The sequence below is a fragment of the Desmodus rotundus genome, chromosome 6, assembly GCF_022682495.2.
Source record: "Desmodus rotundus isolate HL8 chromosome 6, HLdesRot8A.1, whole genome shotgun sequence".
In the NCBI taxonomy this organism is placed as follows: Eukaryota; Metazoa; Chordata; class Mammalia; order Chiroptera; family Phyllostomidae; genus Desmodus; species Desmodus rotundus.
Window position 1 is genome coordinate 25,987,693 of NC_071392.1, and position 20,303 is coordinate 26,007,995.

At 46.8% G+C, this 20,303-nt stretch overlaps 1 protein-coding gene across 1 annotated transcript in view; it reads right to left on the reverse strand.

Moving 5' to 3' along the window:
- Window positions 1-19,930, reverse strand: part of NXPH1 (neurexophilin 1) — a 282,722-nt gene extending 262,792 nt beyond the window's left edge. Inside the window, exons 1-2 of the mRNA XM_024577245.3 lie at window positions 18,795-19,930; window positions 17,761-17,924 (exon numbers count right to left, since the gene is read on the reverse strand). Coding sequence (XP_024433013.1) covers window positions 17,761-17,814 — 54 coding nt within the window. The 5' untranslated portion in view covers window positions 17,815-17,924; window positions 18,795-19,930. The remainder of the gene's footprint in view (window positions 1-17,760; window positions 17,925-18,794) is intronic.
- Window positions 19,931-20,303: the final 373 nt, after the last annotated feature.

The following is a 20,303-nucleotide window of genomic DNA, read 5'->3' on the forward strand; positions in this document are numbered from 1 at the left end:
TGCCTCGGTTGTGGGTTCAGTCCCTGGTTGTACATGGAACAGAGGCAGGGAGACAACCAATTGATGTTTCTGTCTTGAATGGATGTTTCTCTTCTCTCTCTCTCTCTGCCCCTCCCTCTCTAAAAGCAATAAAAAAAATCCCCAGGTGAGGGGGGAAAACCACAACCTCTATCCTTGCCAGAGACCTGCACAAATTAGATCCCTAGGGAACAGTTCCTCATGAGATTTTCCCAGAAAAGCTAAGCAGGCTGCAACCCATCCCCTGAGCTTTCAGAAGGAGCTATCCGCCTTTATGCCCCCTCCCAGGGAGGATCCAGTTCATTTTTGCCAGGGCATTTGCGACACACAGCAGAATTTGTGAAACAGCTCTATTGCCAATCCCATAGCCACTCACTCCACCCCCTACTCTTTTTAATGCTTTACCAGGTATCAAATTCTATAATCTCAAGAAATTTAGAGAAACCAGGACATGTCTACAGGACGCCTACTATAAAACAAATGAACAAACAGAAAACAGATCAAGCATTTGAACAGAGGCATGGAAAATGCTTTCTTCTTCCCTCCTGCCACCACACATAAAATGGTTTTGCCTAGGAGTCTGTTTGAATTATCCATCATTAATAATCCTTGAGATGTGAACAAGAAACCTATTAAATTAACATCATGTGTTTATTTTACTAGTCTCAAGGCCTTAGAGAGCCCGAAAAAAAGAAATGTGAAACATGGTAGAGTTAAGGGTGTCAGTGAAGCTCCAGCCCATTAAGAACCCATATGAGAGCCAAACAACCTCGAGGGGATCTAATAACATCAACAAAAAAATATGGCCACAAGAAAGGCTGTTTAGCATTTTGTCAGTGATAGTGGCACATTCAAGGAAAGGATATCAAAAAAGACCAAATGGTTTTGTCAGCACAGGAAACAGAAATTCAGAGAAGTAAGTAAGATGATGCACACTCTAAAGGGTAGGAAGACACAAGACAGAAAAAAGGAAGCTTCAACTCCACTTTGGGTTCTGCCATGGTCTCTTTTGAAATTACCTCAAAGAAAGATATATATACGTGTGTGTGTGTGTGTGTGTATAAAGGAATGTGCTCCAAATAGTGTGTAAGAGATTTTTCTCATAAGACAATGCCATTATCAAAGTCATATTCTGACAATGAGTCTATTTCTCAGTATTAACTCTAGAAACACTGGCAAAGTTCAGTTTCAGAGCCCTGGACCAAAGCAACTTCGCCAAACTGGTACCACCCTGCAAGAGCTGCCAGACTTCTACCAGCTTCTCCCACGACTGTGTAATGCACAATATTTAACTTAAAAACTACCAATTCTTAAACAAAAGAGTGTGGAATACATTCCACACAGCACATCATGCTGGTGAACACCGGCTATCCACGTGTGTGAGTACCGTCAATGCCTCATGAGAAAGGGAGCATAAAATGGAGATGGGAATGCTCTTCTTGCCTGTTCAGCAATCATTCATAATCATCAGCCTTTCACAAAGGCTTATAACCAACCTTTCTCATCAACCATTTGAACACTGAGTCCTATGTAAGATAAGTATATAATTTATTATCCACACTAAGACACTTTTGAAAATAGGAGAAGGTATTTTCGGTATAGACAATAGGCACAGCGCAGGACTGTCCAAGCAAACAGGGATGTATTATCATCTCAGTTTTATGGCCTTAGTTGAATATTCATTACATATCTACTCAGAGGATTAATACTCTTTACAGTAAAAAAAAACTAGCAACTTGAAACAGAGTGATCTCAACTCATTATTCAACAAACCAAATAATAACCCAAACACAGAAAAACTTGGGATGTCGTTGTCTACTCATCTTTCCCAAAATAATTTGTTCAGATCAAGGTTAGTAAGAAAAAGAAACTCCTACTGTGGCTGATAAAGCCATCTGTGCCTCAGAAACAGCTGACAGGTGCCTCCAGAAGAAGCAATCAAAAGTCCTTAACAATCAAAATCATGACAATTAAATAAAAGGATCCTCAGGGTTTTATCCAAATTCCAACCAAAAGAATTCAAACCCCCTTCCCTTCCTTCCCCTTCCATTCCCTCCCCTTTCCTTTCCTTCCCTTCCCTTCCTTTCATCTATCTCTATCTCTATCTCTATCTCTATCATCTGTATTTCTATCTCTATCATCTGTATCTCTATCTCTATCTGTATCTCTATCTCTATCACCTCTATCTCTATCTCTATCATCTCTATCTCTATCTCTATCATCTGTATCTATCTATCTCTATCTGTATCTCTATCTCTATCATCTATATCTCTATCTGTATCTCTATCTCCACCTCTATCTCTATCATCTCTACCTCTAGCATCTGTATCTCTATCTCTATCTCTCAGAGAAAATCAGTTACTTTTCTAAGTCCACTGGTTGCACTCTGCTATCAGGGTCTCCAAACCCTGTTTTCTGACTGATCTACTAGAAAAATAATAAGGAAAAGGGAAACAAGTGATAACTGAAATAAGCTTGAGCCCTCAAAGTTTTTCACAAGCACATTCTTCTCTCATTGCAGATATTCAGCCAAACCAGTTTTATAACAAAGAAACTGTTTTCTGGGAAGATTTGGCATTTTTAAAAGTTCAAAGTTGAAAGCACATACTCTATAAACAAATCTACAATGAAGTGCTAAAAGGTTTATTTCTGATTTCCTATTCCACAAACTAGGAACTAGGCATAAAAATATTGAGTCATAAAATGCTTAAAAAGTAGATTCCTAGAAACTAATAGAAAACAGTATTATCTATTGAGCCAATGATGGGTCAAATGGCATTTTGAATTCTTGCAGTGACTATGAATATGACCTTCATGTATACCATTTACAGAAACCAATTTTATTTACATTTTTAAATCCACATAAAGGTGAAAGATGACACTGCTGCAAAATGGAACATTTAATTTTTTGCCCCAAGGCATAACTAAGCTCTTCCAAGGTCAAATGCAGTACATGACTGAAATGGAGCCAGACTCTCCCCACTCATCTCCTGCCAGAGGGCCTCCATGTTGGGCAGGAGTATCTTGGATCTACTTTTACTCTTCAGACATAGAAAATTCCTAAACCCAACACCTAGACTGAGTTACGTCTATAAAATGTTTTGCTCATTTTTCTATTTTGTCTTTAAGTCACATATCCACACTACAGTGAAAATGCCTCTGCTAAGCTAGTTGAATGTTTTGGACTATTTTGACTAGAAGGTGTTAAGCTAAACAGATTTTCTAATGTTTCTTAGTTTGCATCATTGTGCAAAGATTTTATTTTTGAAAGAATATGGATTTGCATCTCTCTTTTGTATCTGGGAAGCTGTGAGAATCACTGGACTCAGGAGACTCAATGCCATGAAAGAAGCTAGAGGTCATGCTTCTTACACAGAGTCATCCCCTTGTAAATAAACTCTCCTCTCCTCTCCCCACCTACTCCTGCCCAGACACGACAAGTAATTCAAAAAGCAGGTGTGTGATTTGTTAGGAGAGATACAGATGTTATGGATCATTTTAAACTCCATCACAAATGACTGTGAGGGCTGTGCTTTATGCCCCGGTCTCACTTATTACAGTACCCTGAGGCCCAGGGATCATTTTTCATAGCGCTCAGGTCAATAGATGCGGACTTCCTAAAGAGATTGTGTCCCACACACCATCAGCACGAGCCAGAGTCACAACCATCAGTATCAAGCCTATATTTGCTGCCTTGTCTTCCCTATTTATGGGCAGACTCTCAAGAATAATCTAATAAAACCACTAACTTACAGCAGCACCAACCGCACACTCCAGTTACCCAAGTAAGATCTACCCAGAGGAGTGAGAAAGAAGAACTATTCATTAGAATGGAAAGTAACATAGTTTCTCCTTTCAAAAACATTTTTAAATGAGACCCACCCTTTTCCCCCAGCCACTATATGCATCCAAGCTGGCACTTGCGTGCCTGTGCGCGCACTACAGTATGATGCAGGACAGACTGCCTGCGATGGAACCTTGCCGCCTTGCACCAGACACTCAGACTTTCAACGCCTCGATTTCCTCATCTGTAAAATGGGATGTGCGTAATGATATGACTAGGCTGGGTATATTAATACACTAACATTAGCAATATATCTTACTGATATCAGTAGTACCTATCATCCCATAAGGTTATTATGAGAACTAAATTTTTAAAAAATCATGCTAATGTCTTGACACAGTGTATGGCTTAGGGTGTAAACAGGAAAGAGAATATTTTGCCCTTTGCCATTAGCTCCACACCATCCCCATTCTCCTGTCAAATTCAAGAGACAATGCTGTGTTTCTGAATAGGAACTTTTCTTGGGTACCCAGGGTAATGCCTTGGCAGGAGGTATACAATGGCATACAGGAGATATTTTGAGCAGAATATGAGAGAGGTGCTATGGCTCTCATCCCACCAAAGTATTTTTTCTAGTACTCCAGGGAGCTAAGGTGCTGTTACATCCAGACATCCAGCTATAATAAACTTCAGTGACGAAAATAGCCTCTATACCCTGGCCAAAGGTCCCTTGACTTCAAAGCATAGTAGTCTATGTTTTGCTTACCTTGTGTGCAAATTTTTCAGGTAATTCTAGGTGTTAAAAGTTATTCAAAGCAAATACCTCTCACAAATAAATCAGTGTTTTAAATCAGCTCTTAACAAACATCCACAGCATTCACCACATGAAACTAAAACATCACCAGAATTCTCATCTCAACCAGGCAATCTGTTCATTGGACCTGTCGATGACGTGTCTCGTCGTTTCTATAAGCACTTGACTAGTTGCTGCAGAAATGGCCGCTTTCTTCTGGTAGAGTCTCAGTGATTACTATTCACATTAAATATATACGGCTTCTAGGCAACATTGGGCAACTACACAGCAATCAACCAGCTCCAAGAGGAAAACAAAAGATTGAATGGTCCTAGGGCAGGATTAGGTTTTGCATTTCATCTCTAAGGGCTGGCCTGGGAACAGGGTACCCTGGTCCAGAAACACTTCTCCCTGAGGGGAGCAAGACTTTTTCTTTACTAGTTCACCACTGCTACATGCCAGGCACCTTTTTATGTTCTTTGTTACACGTTAGTGCAGCTAAACCTCAGCAACTCTGTGAGGTAAGGGTTGTTAGCCCTGTTTTAACAGATAAGGCAATTGAGGTCTAAGAGGTTAAAAAGTTTGCCTAAGGTCACGGAATAAAAAAAAATAGTTTGCCATTATCTTCTCTTCCTTTCTCCTAATGTGTTTTTCAATGCTGCTTCCCTTAAGAAGTAAGTGATGGAGGGACGGGCAGCGGGATGGAAGAGAGAGAGAGAGAGAGAGAGAGAGAGAGAGAGAAAGATTGATTGATTGATTTGGGGATGACTAAAAAGGACCTGTTTTCTCCCTCCTATGGCCAGGTCCTGATTGGAGAGCCAAGAAGTCACCCACTGTCTCGTCAAGCTCATCTATCTCTACCACGCATCAGTGTTGACGCTTGCTCGAGAGCCATGACCTACCCACCTAGCTGCGAGTACTGGTCTTTCTCTGGATATCAACCATCTTCTGGTAAGTGGATTTGCATTTAAAGCCTCTTGTTCTTTTCACCACTTGTGTAAGGGGAGTGTGTGTGGGAGGGGGGAATCCATCAATCTGGGAGATGCATAATGTATCTAGCCACACATTAATTACATCCATTCTAATTGTGAAAGATCTCAGTCAAGAATGCAAGGCAGGATTAAACACCCTGGGTCAAATCATTCACTTTTCACGCCTCTTCACTCCAGAGCGTTTCAGCGTGAGAGTGGAGCTGCAGGTTGAAAAGTGGTAGCTCAGCTCATCTGCATTAGCTTGGTAATGGTTAAAGGCTGTGGCTCCCCCTTGGTGCAGCTGTTCATAACTCTGCCTCGTTAAACTGAAAGAAATAAGGTTGAAAATCTAGCATGAGGCACTCATCATTCAATTACATATTTCTTGTGAAAGAGGCAAAAACTCTGCCATGTTCTGCAAAATCTCCACATCAATAGCAATTAAGTTTCACATCAAGACCAGAGAAATACTACACTGACTGCGCATGAATAACTTCCTTTCATACGCAGTGGTTTGCATCTTTCTCTGCATTTCATTCTGTAAAACAATAAATGATGGTGCCCTGGTGCAAGAAACTATTCACACACACACACACACACACACACACACACACACAAAATGAAGAACATAAGTGAGTAAAGGTATTTTATATTTTCAATTCCAGAGACAAGCCCTATTACAAACACCACAGCTGCTCCCACAGCAAATCACAATTCTTCATTCTCCAAATAGGTTTCAGATCAAACCTGGGATTAATTATGGCATTTTCATTGAAAACTTCTCAAACAGAGAGTACAATGAATCTCACATAATCCAGTCCATGTCTTTAAGAGTTTTCCATTGAGTATTGAGCAGCAGGAGCAACGTATGTAGCTGGTTGGTAAGTTAGGGCATTGTTCCTTATTTAGAGCAGGTGTTAACACAATAGTCTAGTGGCCATCTTTACAAGGAGGAAAAAAAAGAGAACTTTATGTCTATACTAGGTAACCTTCAAGTGAAATAGGGGGAAGGGGGACAAAGTTTTTGAAAATGTCACTATGCTTTTGAACCATGGATAATTCTCAGTCCAATAAAACAGGAGGGAAAAAATGATACATTCCCCAAATGAAAATGCACTGTAAGGACAATGGAATTCTTAGTAGGGCTTATGTCATGTCTTAGAGATCCATAAGCCAAATAACAGAATATAGAGAAGTGTACCCTTTAATATATGTTCTGAGGAAGAAAAGAATAAGGACCTCCAATTTTTAAATTTTGCCCACATCTATGGAAAACAAGAAGAGACTTATTTTCATAATTTCACTATATTCAGAAAATTTCACTTCATGAAGTTTGATACTAAACTAAAACCTTTATTCATTTTTCTTTTTTCAAAAATGCATATTAAATACTCATAGTATACAACTCCAATAAATTTGTTGTTAGTCATTTAAAAATAATAAAACAATGTTGGAGGGTTTTTTATTTCCTCCTCATTTGTGGCTTCACAGTGACCCATGGATCTGTTTGGAATCTGGTAAGTCAATAGATGCATCTGTCCTGAAAATTTGACTGCATGCTTTGAAGTTGCCTGGGAATCTGACAATTAGTTTAAAAACTGGTTGAGTACATAAAATAAGGGGCAGCCTTATGATTAGCACATCAGTGAACAATGGCAGACAATAAATTTTCATCAAGTTATCAAACTCACTCAAAACAAATATTTCACCAAACCATTTACAACTATTGATTGCACACAAAACCTGATTTTATATTCTTCTTATTTTAAACAGATGTGATACTCTACAAGGGCTTTACAAGTAAGAGATAGATTGCGAATGTAAAGCAGTCCATTAATTTTATATAAGCTGTTTTATGTACCTGTGGGCCTCTAATAATGTTCAGCTACAAGGTTACAAGGATAAGTATCATTTTCTAAAGTTCAGTCGGAGAGGCTGGCATATGTATACATAACTAAAATTCTCACTATGTTGCCAGTAGTTCTACCAAAATTGCTTTCATTCTAGACCTGAAAATAGTGACATAAATAGGACAACCGTACAGTGTCTGGTACCAGATTCCTATCAAGGAAACGGTACTGTCAAACCCAAGTTGGAATGTCAAGGCCAACAATTTATGAAAACAAAAGATTCCCTTCCTAAAATTTTCCATAGAATCCTTCAAAGAGTAGACGTACAAATACATATCCAGTCTTGGTCTGTTGTGGGTATGTGTGTTTAACCTAACAATGAAAAAAGCTCTTCTAAGCCAGGAAACATTCTCCAACACTTTCTAGTATAATTTTTTTCTGGCAATAACCTCTCTTAAAGAAGGACATCTGTGCCTTCTGCCTTGGAGTCTGTGAAGTTCAGTTTTATTAGGATTCTCGCTGGTTTGCAGCACGGTGTCTTTGTGCTGGCTCTGGAAGACCCTGTGTGTCATCGTGTGCACTGTGATGTGGTTAGGGGCAGGAAGAGGCAGAAAAATGGGGGGGCTTGCAGCCATTTCCAGCCAGCTCTTTATGCTCAGCTTCCCGCATCATACTGCAACTTTGCCATGCTAAGCCTTGTGTGCATTTCCAGTGAGTGGCTAGCTTGGCCTTTTGTTCCACGGAGTTAATACAAGTTAATATATGTCTTTTTCACTCGATCAGGATCACTCCTGGAAAAGGCATGACTCTGGGGTATGGTCTCACAGGAAGAGTCTTTTAGACTTTAAAAAAAAAGTAAATTAAAAGAACATTTCTGTTAATGTCAAAGCAAGCATACTACTTCAATATAAGCATTTCCTTAATTTTCCTTTCTCAGCATGCTACATAAATAAAAATAAAAAGACTCTCCACTGGATGTATGCTACATATATCTCACAGAGTTTAATTATAAAGCCTCTAAAAATGAACATGGCAGGAGGAAATGATTCCAGTAGGTCATACAGTCCTGGTACTGTGTTGGCTGGCTGTCTCTGAAGGCAAGGAAACAAAGACACTCAGGGAATCACAACACACCATGAAAGTCTGGGCTGAGGAAAAGAAAATTCAAGGGGAGAAGGACCTTATTACTGCCTTAGTGCCTGCAAGTCCACAATTTTTAATTTTGCTCTCATTATTGTTATTATAATTATAATTAACTTGACTGCAATTAAAAAGTTCTTTTTTAAGTGCCACGCCCTGTCTTCTCTGCAATAATTGATCTGCTATAATGAGGGAGGAACCTGCCAGATGGACGCCAAGCACTCAAAAATACACATACACACGCACGCACACTCACACACACCTCTGTTGGCCAGAAGAACTATGGCGTTATAGACAGCAGGGAAGACACCCGTCCAAGAGTACACATTTCGTCCCAACAGCTGCCCACCGGGGGCGTCAGACAACTTCTAAGAATGAGAAAGGCTGTGCCAGGAGTGCGGGCTGCGGAAGGCTGAAGACAGGGGGGTGGGGGTAAGGAGGGATGCTGCGATATCCAGTAAGCAGACCCTGAACAGTGCACCGCCTTCGACGGGTGGAGGCGGGGCGTATTCACAGTCCTGTGAAACAGCGCCGGGCTGGCCCGAAGGCGTCTCGCCTGGAGAAAGCAGCAGGCCGATGTCACCGGGGCCTCAGAGAATAATACCCTGGTGGCGACGCACCTAAGCCTTTCCCTCCCTTCCTGTTCAATTCCCCACCTCGCTTCACATCCAGATTCCTTCTCTCCTCGAGGGCTTTCCTTTCTCCGAGTGGCGTCTCACGCGGGGTGATGGAGCACTCCCTGCCAGACCCCTGCTCCTTTCAGTACTGCCGGATGCTTAGAACCCGGTGTCCTGAAAGGACTGACTCTTAAATAAGGCGAGAAAAACGGACGAAACTTCCCAGACAGTCCTCGCCTTTGACACAGAGAACCCCTAGCGCCGATGCTCGGTACTCGCTGGTTTATTTCTGGACCCAACCACACGAGTGACCGCCGCCTAGGAGGCACTGCGCGCCTTCTAAGTAACCGCAGTGCCTGCCCAGGAGCGCTCAGCGATGCTCCGGGGAGTGGGCCGCCGCAGCGGCTGCCGGGGGTGGGGGAGGGGCCGGGGAGGCAGGACAATGGCTGCGCTTGTGTGTTTGGGGGGTTGTTTAGGGCTTTGGGGGTGTTCGTTTTGGTAAGTAAATAAATAGAAACTTCCCCACCCCATCTCCGGCCTAAGGATGATAGATTCCGCGCTGCATCAGGCCCCACGCTGGGGAGTTTAACCATGAAAAATAATGAGTCTGCATTCCTATTCGTCTGCATTACAGGCGAGCCAGGCACTTTCGATAGCAAATACATCGATTCCCTTACCCAGGCAGTGGTTTGTCCTGCTCCCCGTGAATAATTACTGCTCCTTTAGAAATTCATAACAATTAGGAACCCCCCACACACACCACACAGCCCCACACGCGCCACTTTTTAAAGGCGCCCAGTCGTGGTGGGCCTCTCAGTGGCTCCAGCCGAGTTCTGCGCAGGCGGGAGACAGAGCAGGAGTTACTCCTCCCCACCTGGTTTTACTCTGGCGAGAAAGTTGATCCCGCTCTCCGTGCCTCCGTTTCCTTATCTGCCAAAGGAGGCCTTTAGGCTGTTAAGGACGCGGACAGCTCTGCATTACAGGATGCACGTTTCTGTCTGGGAACTGTGCGAAGGACTGGGAGCAGGGGAGATGAAAGTGGGGGAGAGGAGAATTCACCTTGGCGCAGGCTGCATTCAGTGGTGATCACGTGACGCCGCAGCCCCGCAGTGGGTGGGGACAGGGGTGCAAACCAGAGGCGGTAGGAGCTCGTGCTCCCAGATGACGGGGTGGGGGAGTCGGGTCCTACAGTCACGACTGGACTGTAAGGATGTGTCTGCGGAGAGCACCTACTCCACCTCTAAAGCGTCTGAGCGGCGCCGGGAATGGGTGGGGCTGCGGACACCCAGACCCCGCGGAGCTTCGGTGCTGTCCGTGGTGCTGAAGAACCGCTCCGCGAAACCCGGCTGGCCCAGGAGCCAGCCACTGCCCCACTCAACCTCGATGCCAGCCGGCGGCCTCCATCCGAAGAACTGTTGCAACTTTGCCTGCTGCGTCCGGAGCACCGAAGCTTGGCGGCGTCGACGAGAAGTTCCCCAGAAGCAACGCTTTGGTGTGAGGGCTTGGGTCCAGAAACGAGAGGGCTGCACCTGTGCTTTCATCAATCAGTAGGGACTGCTCGAAGTCACCTGAGGCTTAAAGCAGACGATAGAGCGCGCAGCTGTGGAGGCAGCGACTCCTGCTGGGAAACTTCCCTGGGCCCGAACACTCCGCAGCTTCGGTCAGAGGACCGAGTTTCTGAGTCGAGGGTGTGAAGTCTATGTCGAAGAAAGTTTCTCGCTCCTACCTGCAGAAGACGACCTGCAATGGCCTTTAAGCCAATGGGTGGAGAGTGGGTCTGGGACAGGGGGCGAGACGGCCCCTCCCTCGGGTAGGGCGAGGGTGCCCAACCTCCCTTTGCACCCTTTGCCGCCGCAGCCTCGGATCCTTCCCGCCAGGATCCACTAGGGTGGCGAGGTGTTGGGCGAGGCCCTGCCAGAGTCAGGTTCAGCAAAGGTGCGCTGAGCTCCCAGGAGCCAGTTCCTAAGGAAACACTCGGTTTTTCTAAGCAGCAATTTGTCTTATTGTGGGAGGAAGGAACAATACAAGAAAAGCGTCTGGTCCTTCATTCTCATGCAGATGAGGCGATGCGCTCAGACTGCGGCCTCTGCATCCCCCTCCCCATCGTATTTCCGTCTTGAACAAGTAAAGTACCCTCATTGATTTAAAGGAAGTAGGAGCGCGAAAAGGTCTTTCTGTAGCCGCAGACGCAGAAGCAAGCACTTGCTGCACTCTCCAGGCTCCTGGAACTCCGCCGTGTGCGCTGTGCCAGCGCCCCCGCTGCAGGCGCCACCCGCTTCCCATCCTCTGGAACCCCTCACTAGACGCTGAAGGAACTTTCTAGGACAAAGAGAACCCGAGCAAGGGAATTCTTCCTGCCCTACCCCCACCCACCCCCCGCCAGTCCCCACCTCCGAACTAGGGAGAGCTGTTTACAGAGGAGGTAATTAGGTTTTCAGCCCGAAGCAAAAACGCTGCGCGCTCATCAGAAGTTTAAACAACAGCCAGCAACCCGCGAGCGTAGACGTCAAACTTGGAAAATGCGCAATCGCACTTCTGGGTGCGCGGAGGGGCCTGAAGAAGCCGCCAATATATATCATCTCAATAAAAAGCCGCTCTTGGAAAGCTTGCATAGTAATTGAGACGGGCGCTCTTTTCTGATCTGGGTTGGCACTTCCTCATCTCGAGCTGACAGAGCCAACTCAGGAAATTGCTGGTAATATTCATCTGGGGAGCACTTTCATTAAACGTAATTCATTCGACTTTCACAATAAATTGAGTGACATCCTTACAGCAGAACCTTTTTATCCTTGATTAAGTGCTTGCCAAGCTTTGGTTTCTCACTTTATTGTCACATTCCTTCAAGCGGCGTCGTCAACATGCCAATCGGCAGCAGAAAAATGCGCGCGCCGTGTTTCCCAAGCTCCGGGAGGAGTTAGTGCTGACACAGAGAAACAGAGCTGGTCGCGAGCTTAAGTAGCCGATAAATCAAGCCCGCAAATTCCTGCGAACGTGAGGCGGGTCTAGACGAAGGGTGGCTAGGAGAACGTAAGGGATGGCTAGCGAGCAGCCCCACTTAGCCGCCTGCTGCTCTGGGAACCTGCTGACCCCTCGGCTCCCCGGACAGTAGACTGGCCCGCCTCCTTCTATTACAATAATCAAAACGAGGAGGACTGTAAGGATCTTTGAATGAGATCTGAAGCTCCTAAAGGATGTGGTTGCTTTAAGAGAACTTTTCCTGAATCGAATCAAAGCTAGGCACTTTCTTTAAAGGAAAAAAAAAAAAAAAAAACAGAAATAATGCACACTTCCTAAATTGCCACCCTACAACAGACAGACTTTCAGAGCTTACAGTGGCCTTCTTTATGCACGGAGGAGCGCGAGTGGAGCATTATTCCTTATTCTTGGGATTCCCTTTTGACCCTTAACATCAACGCTGGGACAGCCGCACTCACGGAGGGCTGAAGCTTCAGACCTCCGAATTCCAAGCGAAGCTGACAAGCACCTGGGTATTTTAGGTCTGGGCCCAATGGGGAAGCCATCCCTTTGCCAAAACGTGACCCCTTCTCCCCACCCCCTATAAAATCAAAGAATCCCCAAAACAGAAAATTGTTTATTTGAAAAGGCAATACCCAAATGCTTTCATCACTCAAATGTCCTTTTGAAAATATTGTCGATGTGGTTATTACCTGGACAATGCTGTCAATTTCTGTAGTCTGCAGAAAATCTTCCTGCAGATAGAAAAGGAGGCCATTGGGCACCTACCTCAAAAAAAAAATAAACCAATTTCTCTGCCACCCAATATATTTTTCACCCAGACAACGCTTTCATTAAGGAGGAAATAGCCGCCAACAATTCAATGCCAAATAGAAATCAACTTCGCACAAAGAGGAACCACGAACTTAATGGCTTTCCGGGGAAAGTATGGGCTGAGACAGTCTGGGCAATTCTGATTCAGCCCTTCTAATACTGAAGACAGTACCCCCTCCCAAGCTATCACCAGAAGGATCCAGACCATGATAATCCTCCTGGGACTGAGGCAGAAGAGTAACCTGCCCAAGGGCTTGCCACACACCCAGAGAGCTGCTCTCCTGGTCAGTGAAGAGATGAGCATTTTAGGAAAATGCAACTTCTCTCACAGAGCCCTGGAATATATCTTGGGACTGATGATTTCTCATGTGCTGCTGGGGCATAGGCTGGTTCAAAACTCTAGCTTTAATCCTATGGCAGGAAGGCTGACATGAGGCACAAGAGTAAGGGAATGCAGTTGGGTGGGGGAATTTTAGTACTGCCTCCAAGAATTGCAGTACTTAATAGGGAACACTGCGTAGCCACTGTTAGGTAGTTAATTTGTGTGTGTGTTTCAGGTATAAGCTCAAATTGATTAGTTTTTAATTGGCAGCTGGCTTAATTGGCAAAGGATGGGAAGCACACATACCTAGTCCAAAGGATAGATACTACTGGTCTCTCTGTCCTGCTGCTTTTGCCCCAGATCCCACGTTTTTTAACAGCCACCTTCATAACCAGTGAATTCACCCAGAGGGTCTGGTTTTCAATGGTGCAGAGATAGTATTCCATGGATATACTAATCACTCTTTGATCTCTATGAAACAATTGCTGTGGAATTCACATTTTAAGGATACCCTAAATTTCAGGGAATAGATGATTTAAAATGTTTTTCAAGCACAAGGTTTAGAAAGAAGTTTCTACTCTTGCTCATATCGGCTAAACAACAACAACAACAACAACCAGATTATTAGCAATTTTAATTCCTAGCAGAACTGGCTGGTAGCACCCAAATTAGAGGGTGAACATCTCTTCTCATTAGAAGAGTACTGCGATGTGGCCACAGTAACATCATTCAACCCCTTGGCAGATTCTCTGGACTCAATTTCTGAGTAACTTTTTGGTTGACATGCCCAGGAAGCCCTCATTAGACTCAATTCTGGGCTCTGAAAATTGCCACAGGTGAGCCCCCAAACACAACACCTTGATTTTGGCAGGGAGATGCTCTCCCCGTGTGCTCTGGCCTATCCTTTAGCTTGACCCATGAAGAATAACTCAATTTAGGATGCCCAGTCCTTAGAGCCAGAAACACATTTCCCTAGTTCATCCGGTGTGTGCTTCAATTCAGTTAAAAGGCTACAGTCCTGTTACCCCATGAAATCATATTGAAAATATCCTGGCATCAGTCCAGAACTGACAGAAGGATAAAAATTGCAGGACTTTTTTATTTTTAACAAGTATTTTTATGCCATAGGTGTCTCTCCTGCTGAATTCAGATTTTTAAACCTGGAATACACAACATTCAATAAACAGAAGACGCCCTTCTCTTTATTTTTAAAAAATAACTTCCCACTTCTCTGCATTTATGACTGGAATAAACACTATGGTAATTTTTTGAGTATCCTAATATGCTTTAGAAGGCAACTTTGCAGATATATTTCTAATTAACTTCCCATCACAGTAGTAAAAATAAGCTTCTAGTTTGAAATAGGACAGACCCATTTCTCAATAAGCACACACACAAAAAATACTCAAAATCCTCAACTTAGTACAAGCATTCAAAGAACCCAAGGCCAAGAAACATATCTTGAGAACATTCACCCAAACACACAGGCAGACAATTGTGGCTTAAATATGGAGCACTGATGTGCTGGATAGAGAGTCGTTTTTCATAAAAAGTGCCTCCCAAATTTGGGAGTATTTACTGTATTTCTCTATAAGCAGAAGCCTAAAGACTTTTATATAGGGGATGCCTAAATAAATCTTGCTCCCTATGCATAATGTGGTGAGTACTCCCTGGAAAACATAACTGGGATTCCAGGAGCTTAAAGGGAAGGGTGTGCTGTGGTACCGGCTAGGAGGCAGTGCATAAACAGAGTGTCCCTGTCACCAAACGTGTGGTGTGAGCTCACAAAGACAAAAAAAAAAAAATTACTCCTTAAACTCCTCCCTTGCTTATGTCAATTCAAGGGGTGGGGGGCAGAATAAAATGCTGTAATGATTTGCCACTCCTTCCTTCCTGAAGCATAACTTGAATGAGCTCCTGACAGCATGCATGCATCTATTGCAGTTGCTCGCAAAGGTCTGGATGTTCCAGGGTGCAGCCACCAATAAATGCTAAATTCAGTTACTGTATCTGATGTTTAGTGAAATAGATGGAGAGAGCAGCTTTGGCCACTTCTCAGGCTGTCTCATTGCCCTAGAGCTTTAATCAGGGCTCTTCACTTCGTTAGTTGCCTAAAACCAAACTGTCCTGACTGCCCAATTCACCCATTTAAATTAATTTCCATGATAAAATTCAGCTTCCAGCTCCTCCAAGAAAACAGCTCAGGATTCTGCTGGCAAATAACTTTGGGATGACAATCCCTGGAAATAGTGCCCTGGGTCAGAGCCACCAGTCTTTGGTTTTTGTGGTGGGTGTGGATTCTAATCCCCAACACACAAAACGACTTAAGATCAGAAAGAAAAGAATGAACTTGTAAATCACCTTCTCTATTTTATTGTTCACATTTGGTATTGTTTTGAGTGAAACTGGAAAAATTGTCTCCTTTCTCTGTATTGCCAAAGGCATTCAGGTAATGAAGTCTGTAACTAAACAGTAATTGAATCAGCATAATTTGCACACTGAACGGTTTTCAAATGCTCCCAGTTTACAATTAAAGGAGAATTAATGCGCTTGTTGTTGAGAACGCAGCGCATTAGAATAAATCCAGCACTGTTGTTGTAATGAGTGGAAAACGGTTTAACTGCCAACAAACACATTTAAAATTTAACACAACGTATTGATTTCACTTCTGCTTTTGATAGATTATTTTCCAGAATATCAAAAAACTTGCCCCAAGCAATAAACTGAACCGCGACCGCGAGCCTTTGCCGCGTGTCCCTCTGTGTGTGTGAGAGAGCACAGTCCAGGGCGTAAGAACGGCCTGAGACTCACTCAGGTCAAGTGTAAAGGGACGCCGAGGAGAGACGCAAGAGGGTTTCCACGATCGAGGGAATGGTTAGTGTTCCCCCTCTGTAGCTTTTACTTTGCGGTCCCTCTCCTTTCTTTCAATAAATAATTTCTGTATTTCCTCGGGCCAAACTTTCTGCCCTCGGTCTCCGGGCTGTCAATGTCAGTGGGTTTACAGGACACAGGTCGGGGCAAGAACGATTGAAGATGGGAAGTGGGAAGGACACTTTTTGCATTGCCTCTGCGTTCCAGCCAGAGCCGGCACAGACTCCGGTGACAGTCAGAAAGGCTGTTCTTTTGGATTGGCTGCCCCGGCTTTCACCTGTTTACCCCAAGGTGTCCTGTAGGCGAGGACACTGATGCGCAGCGCCCTCTGGCGTCTGCAGCTGCCACGGTCAGGCGATAAAAGTGCGAAGACGGGCAACATTCAGGGTTCTTGGATTGAAGGGGACGCCCATTAAATGCACACACCCTCACATACATATTCACACAACGTATTACACACTCATCTGCACAGAGTTCACACAACTAGCAGCCCTGTTGTCACATGCACTAGGGCAATGGCTGAGAAATGTTCTCAGTTGCAGGGGTGGCAACTCCTTTGCTCCCAGACGTGTCGGTTCTGAAGCTCTCGGGATTACGGAGCAGCATTGCCCCCCATCCCATTTATGCAGCCCCGTCAGAGATCTCGGGCGGCTCCAGCACTCCTAGTCCCTAAGTGGAACACACGGAGCCCTCAGTGCACCCTCGTGGCCCACAGACCGGCAAACGGGGGTCAGGGCAGTGAGCGCAACTTCACCAGCAGGGCGTGAGTGCGCATAGCCCTCCCTGAAGCTAGACCGAGAAATAGCACTCTGCGTGCGTCTCAGTTCCGCGCGGTGCCCACAGCTACCAATCCACAGCCACCACAATAAAGCGCTTCTCGCCACCCCGCCCCCGCCCCCCTACAACAGTGTACAAAGTCCAGTCCCCCAGAAACAGCTCTGGGAGAACTGGGACGGGGGCTTTAGCTAAAATTCTCCCCCAGACGACCTGTGCTATTCCCTACTAAGGGTCTCGGCCCTGGAACTGGGGTTTGGATTTGGTTATTTGGTGAAAAGGTGAGTTACGAAAAGGAGAGGGAGCTGCTTGCTACATGTTTGCCAGAGTATCTCTGATCTAACTCTGTCTGATCTGCTTGTGATGCTCCTAACTCATGGAGTGGTGGAGTGCTAAGTGGGTGGATTGACTTTACAAGTCACAGAGCAGATTCGAGTTCCCCACTCTCCACCTCTTTCCTTTTGTTTAAACTCTGTGGATGAATCAGTGACAGTTCCTGCCTCCCACCCCTTCTCTCTGCCCTCTCCTGTAATAAATCATCCTGTCCCACTATCTGTCTCCTCGGTTTCTGGGTGTCTAGGGTGCCCTAAGGCACAGTTCCGAATCATGCGCAGGAGAGGGGGGACTGGAGAAGGAAATGGGGATGGGATCCCCGGAAAATCTCGCAGGAATCCGGAGACCAGCTTGCCAAAGTTGCTCCAACACAGTCTTTAGGAACGCTGCTCTCGCTGAACTGATGGTCTCCCCCTCCTCCCGCGCACCCCCAGTTGCCGGGCCTAGCGGTCATGGTGGGGTTGCGGGGGTGGGGGCTTGGGATCAGCGGCGACTTACCAAGTAGACTGTGGGCTGCAGGAGGAGAACCACGCACCAACACGCAGCCTGCATCCTCCCGCGTCTCAAACTTCCTTGGCGGTGCCTTCGCTGAGTCTTTGTTCCTTCAAAAACATAGATCCACCTGACATCCACTTTACAGAGCAGGGAGCGCTCTCAGCAGCCTAGATACAAATGAAATTAGACATCCCATGACCACGCGGGCAAGGTTAGGCTTGGCGACCAAGCGGGGAAAGGGGGTCGTGGCGGGGAGGGGTGAACAAAATAAATAAATAAATAAAAAACCACGGAGGCGGGGACAGAAAAAATTGAAAAGCAAGTAAATCCAGAGCCTGAAACCAGCGAGCGCTAGGTCCGCAGGCGGGCGGGCAGGAGGTTGGGAAGAGGAAGGGCTCCTGGCACCCTGTGCTCCTCGGGTGCGAGTTCCGGGCTGTGGAGACGCGAGGTGGCAGGGCACAGAGCCGCGTGCGGGCTGGTTCGGAGCCCAAGCGTCTCTGGCAGCGAGACTTGCCCTAGTGTTTGATGGCGGGGCGGCTCAGACTAAACGCGGTGGCTGGTTCTTTGCCAGCCCTGGCAGTGCTCACACACGTACACACCAGGAGAGAGAGATGGAGAGAAAAAGCGAGAGGGAGAGCAAGCGAAAGAGACTGAGCGAGGGGGGCGCAGGAAGAGGAATGGGTAGATAGAGCTGACCAAGATTAGGTGCTGGGTATCTCCACACATTCGGTGGATGGGGGTGGGGAAAGGGAGTGTAAAATTTGCAAACAGGAAAGCCAGGCTCAGTTTATCCTTTTGAGCGCCCTGCACCTCCAGAGAGACACACACACACCCCTCTGGCTCTACTTTATTAGAGCAAGGGGCACAGCCAGTGCTAACTTCTAGAGCGGAAGTCTGCCGGGGTCCGTGAGAGTCGCCCATCTAGAGCACTCTGTCCGCCAACCAGGGGCCCTCCCCGCCGCCCCTTCCCAGTGCCCCGCCATCCCGCCCGAAGGTATCCCCTCCGGGACTGTGGAGGCTAAGAGTACGTAACGTACCGCACTGGACTGGGGGCGAATCCGGTGAGCAGGGACCGCTCTGGGCAGGCTCCATGGAGGAGCTACTCGGGCCTGGCGTCTCCGGCGCCCCGGACATGCCCTCCCTGGCGCTTGGTCTCCATGCTCCGGTGTGGACCCGTACGGTTGCCGCGTCCTGCCTCGGCAGAGTCGGCGTCCCAGTGCCCGGGTGGCGCTCAGGGTGGGTTCCACGAGACCCGAGGCTTGGCACCGCTGAATTCACGGCGCAGGAAACTTAAGAGGCAAGAGAGGAAGAGGGTAGTATAGGAAGAAACAGAGGGAAGGAGGGAGGAAGAGGGGAGGAGAGAGGCAAATGCGCTGGGATACAACGCTGGACCGCCTGAGATGCCAGTGCTGGCTCTGGGACGAGCAGTCCACGGCTGTCAGCTTCCCAAGGCTGCCGGAGGATCGTAGAAATGACTTAAGGGGAGGAATCTGAGCAAGTCCTCGGAACTTGAACCTGATAAGACACTGGCCTTTCCGCAGAAAAAAAGCCACACGGCAGTTGCAAGCAGACAGAATTTCTGAAAGAGGGGTAGGGTGGCAGAACCTGGAGGCTCCTGACGCAGGGAGCAGCTGTACCCCTGCGCCGCGCGACACTGCGAAGCTCTGGAGCGACTCCGGAGCGGAGTCGCAGGTGCTGTCTGTGGTCCTGCCCAGCCACTGAGGGACGCTCCTGAGTGCGCTGTGATTCGGGGCGCAGCCCGGGTGGAGCTTGTTTGTAGGTCCGTGGTTCCGCGCGCCTACTCCCGGAGACCGGCAATCACATTGGCACGTGGGTAAACGATGCCTCAGAGATTAATTGGTACCTCGTGTAAATAGATCCCGCACCCAGGCTCTCAGCGGGTCTGGCCCGCAGGGAGAACTGGCTCCTGTGCTGTCTCTGGTGGCCACAGCGCCCCCTCCCCGGGGGGGCGTGAGTAGGGGACTGCTGCCGCCAGAGGAGCAGCGGGGAGCCGAGCGGGGCAGTACCGAAGGCAGGGATGGGCGCAGGGCAGTGCAAGTCTCCCTCGCCGGCCTCCGGCACCAACGCAGGGCACCGCGGACCTGTGGCTGCCCGGCCGAGGCGGAGGCGCTGCGGACCGCCAGCCATTCAGCACGCAACAGCCGAGAGGACTAGGCGACCTTGTGGGTTGACGCCTCTCCGCGGGCTGGGCAAAGCAAGAGGAGGAGTAGGGTGGGGGTGGGGGCGACACGCTGGTGGAGGGGGTACGAAGAGGGATACTTTGCCACCTGTCTCGCTCCTGACACCTCCTATTCAGCCATCGTCTCCCAGTCTTGGTCTCTCTGCTGTCTGTCTCTGTCTCTCTCAATCTCTCCCTTGCTGTTTTTGCCTCTCAGCATATTTTCTACCTTCTTTCTCTGTCTTTCTTGAACTCCAAGACTGTCTTCCGCGACTATCTCTGCGTGTCTCTCTCAGGATTTCTGAGTCTCTCCATCTCTGTAAGTCCGTCTCATCCTCACCCCTGCCATTCCCTCTCAGACCTCGTC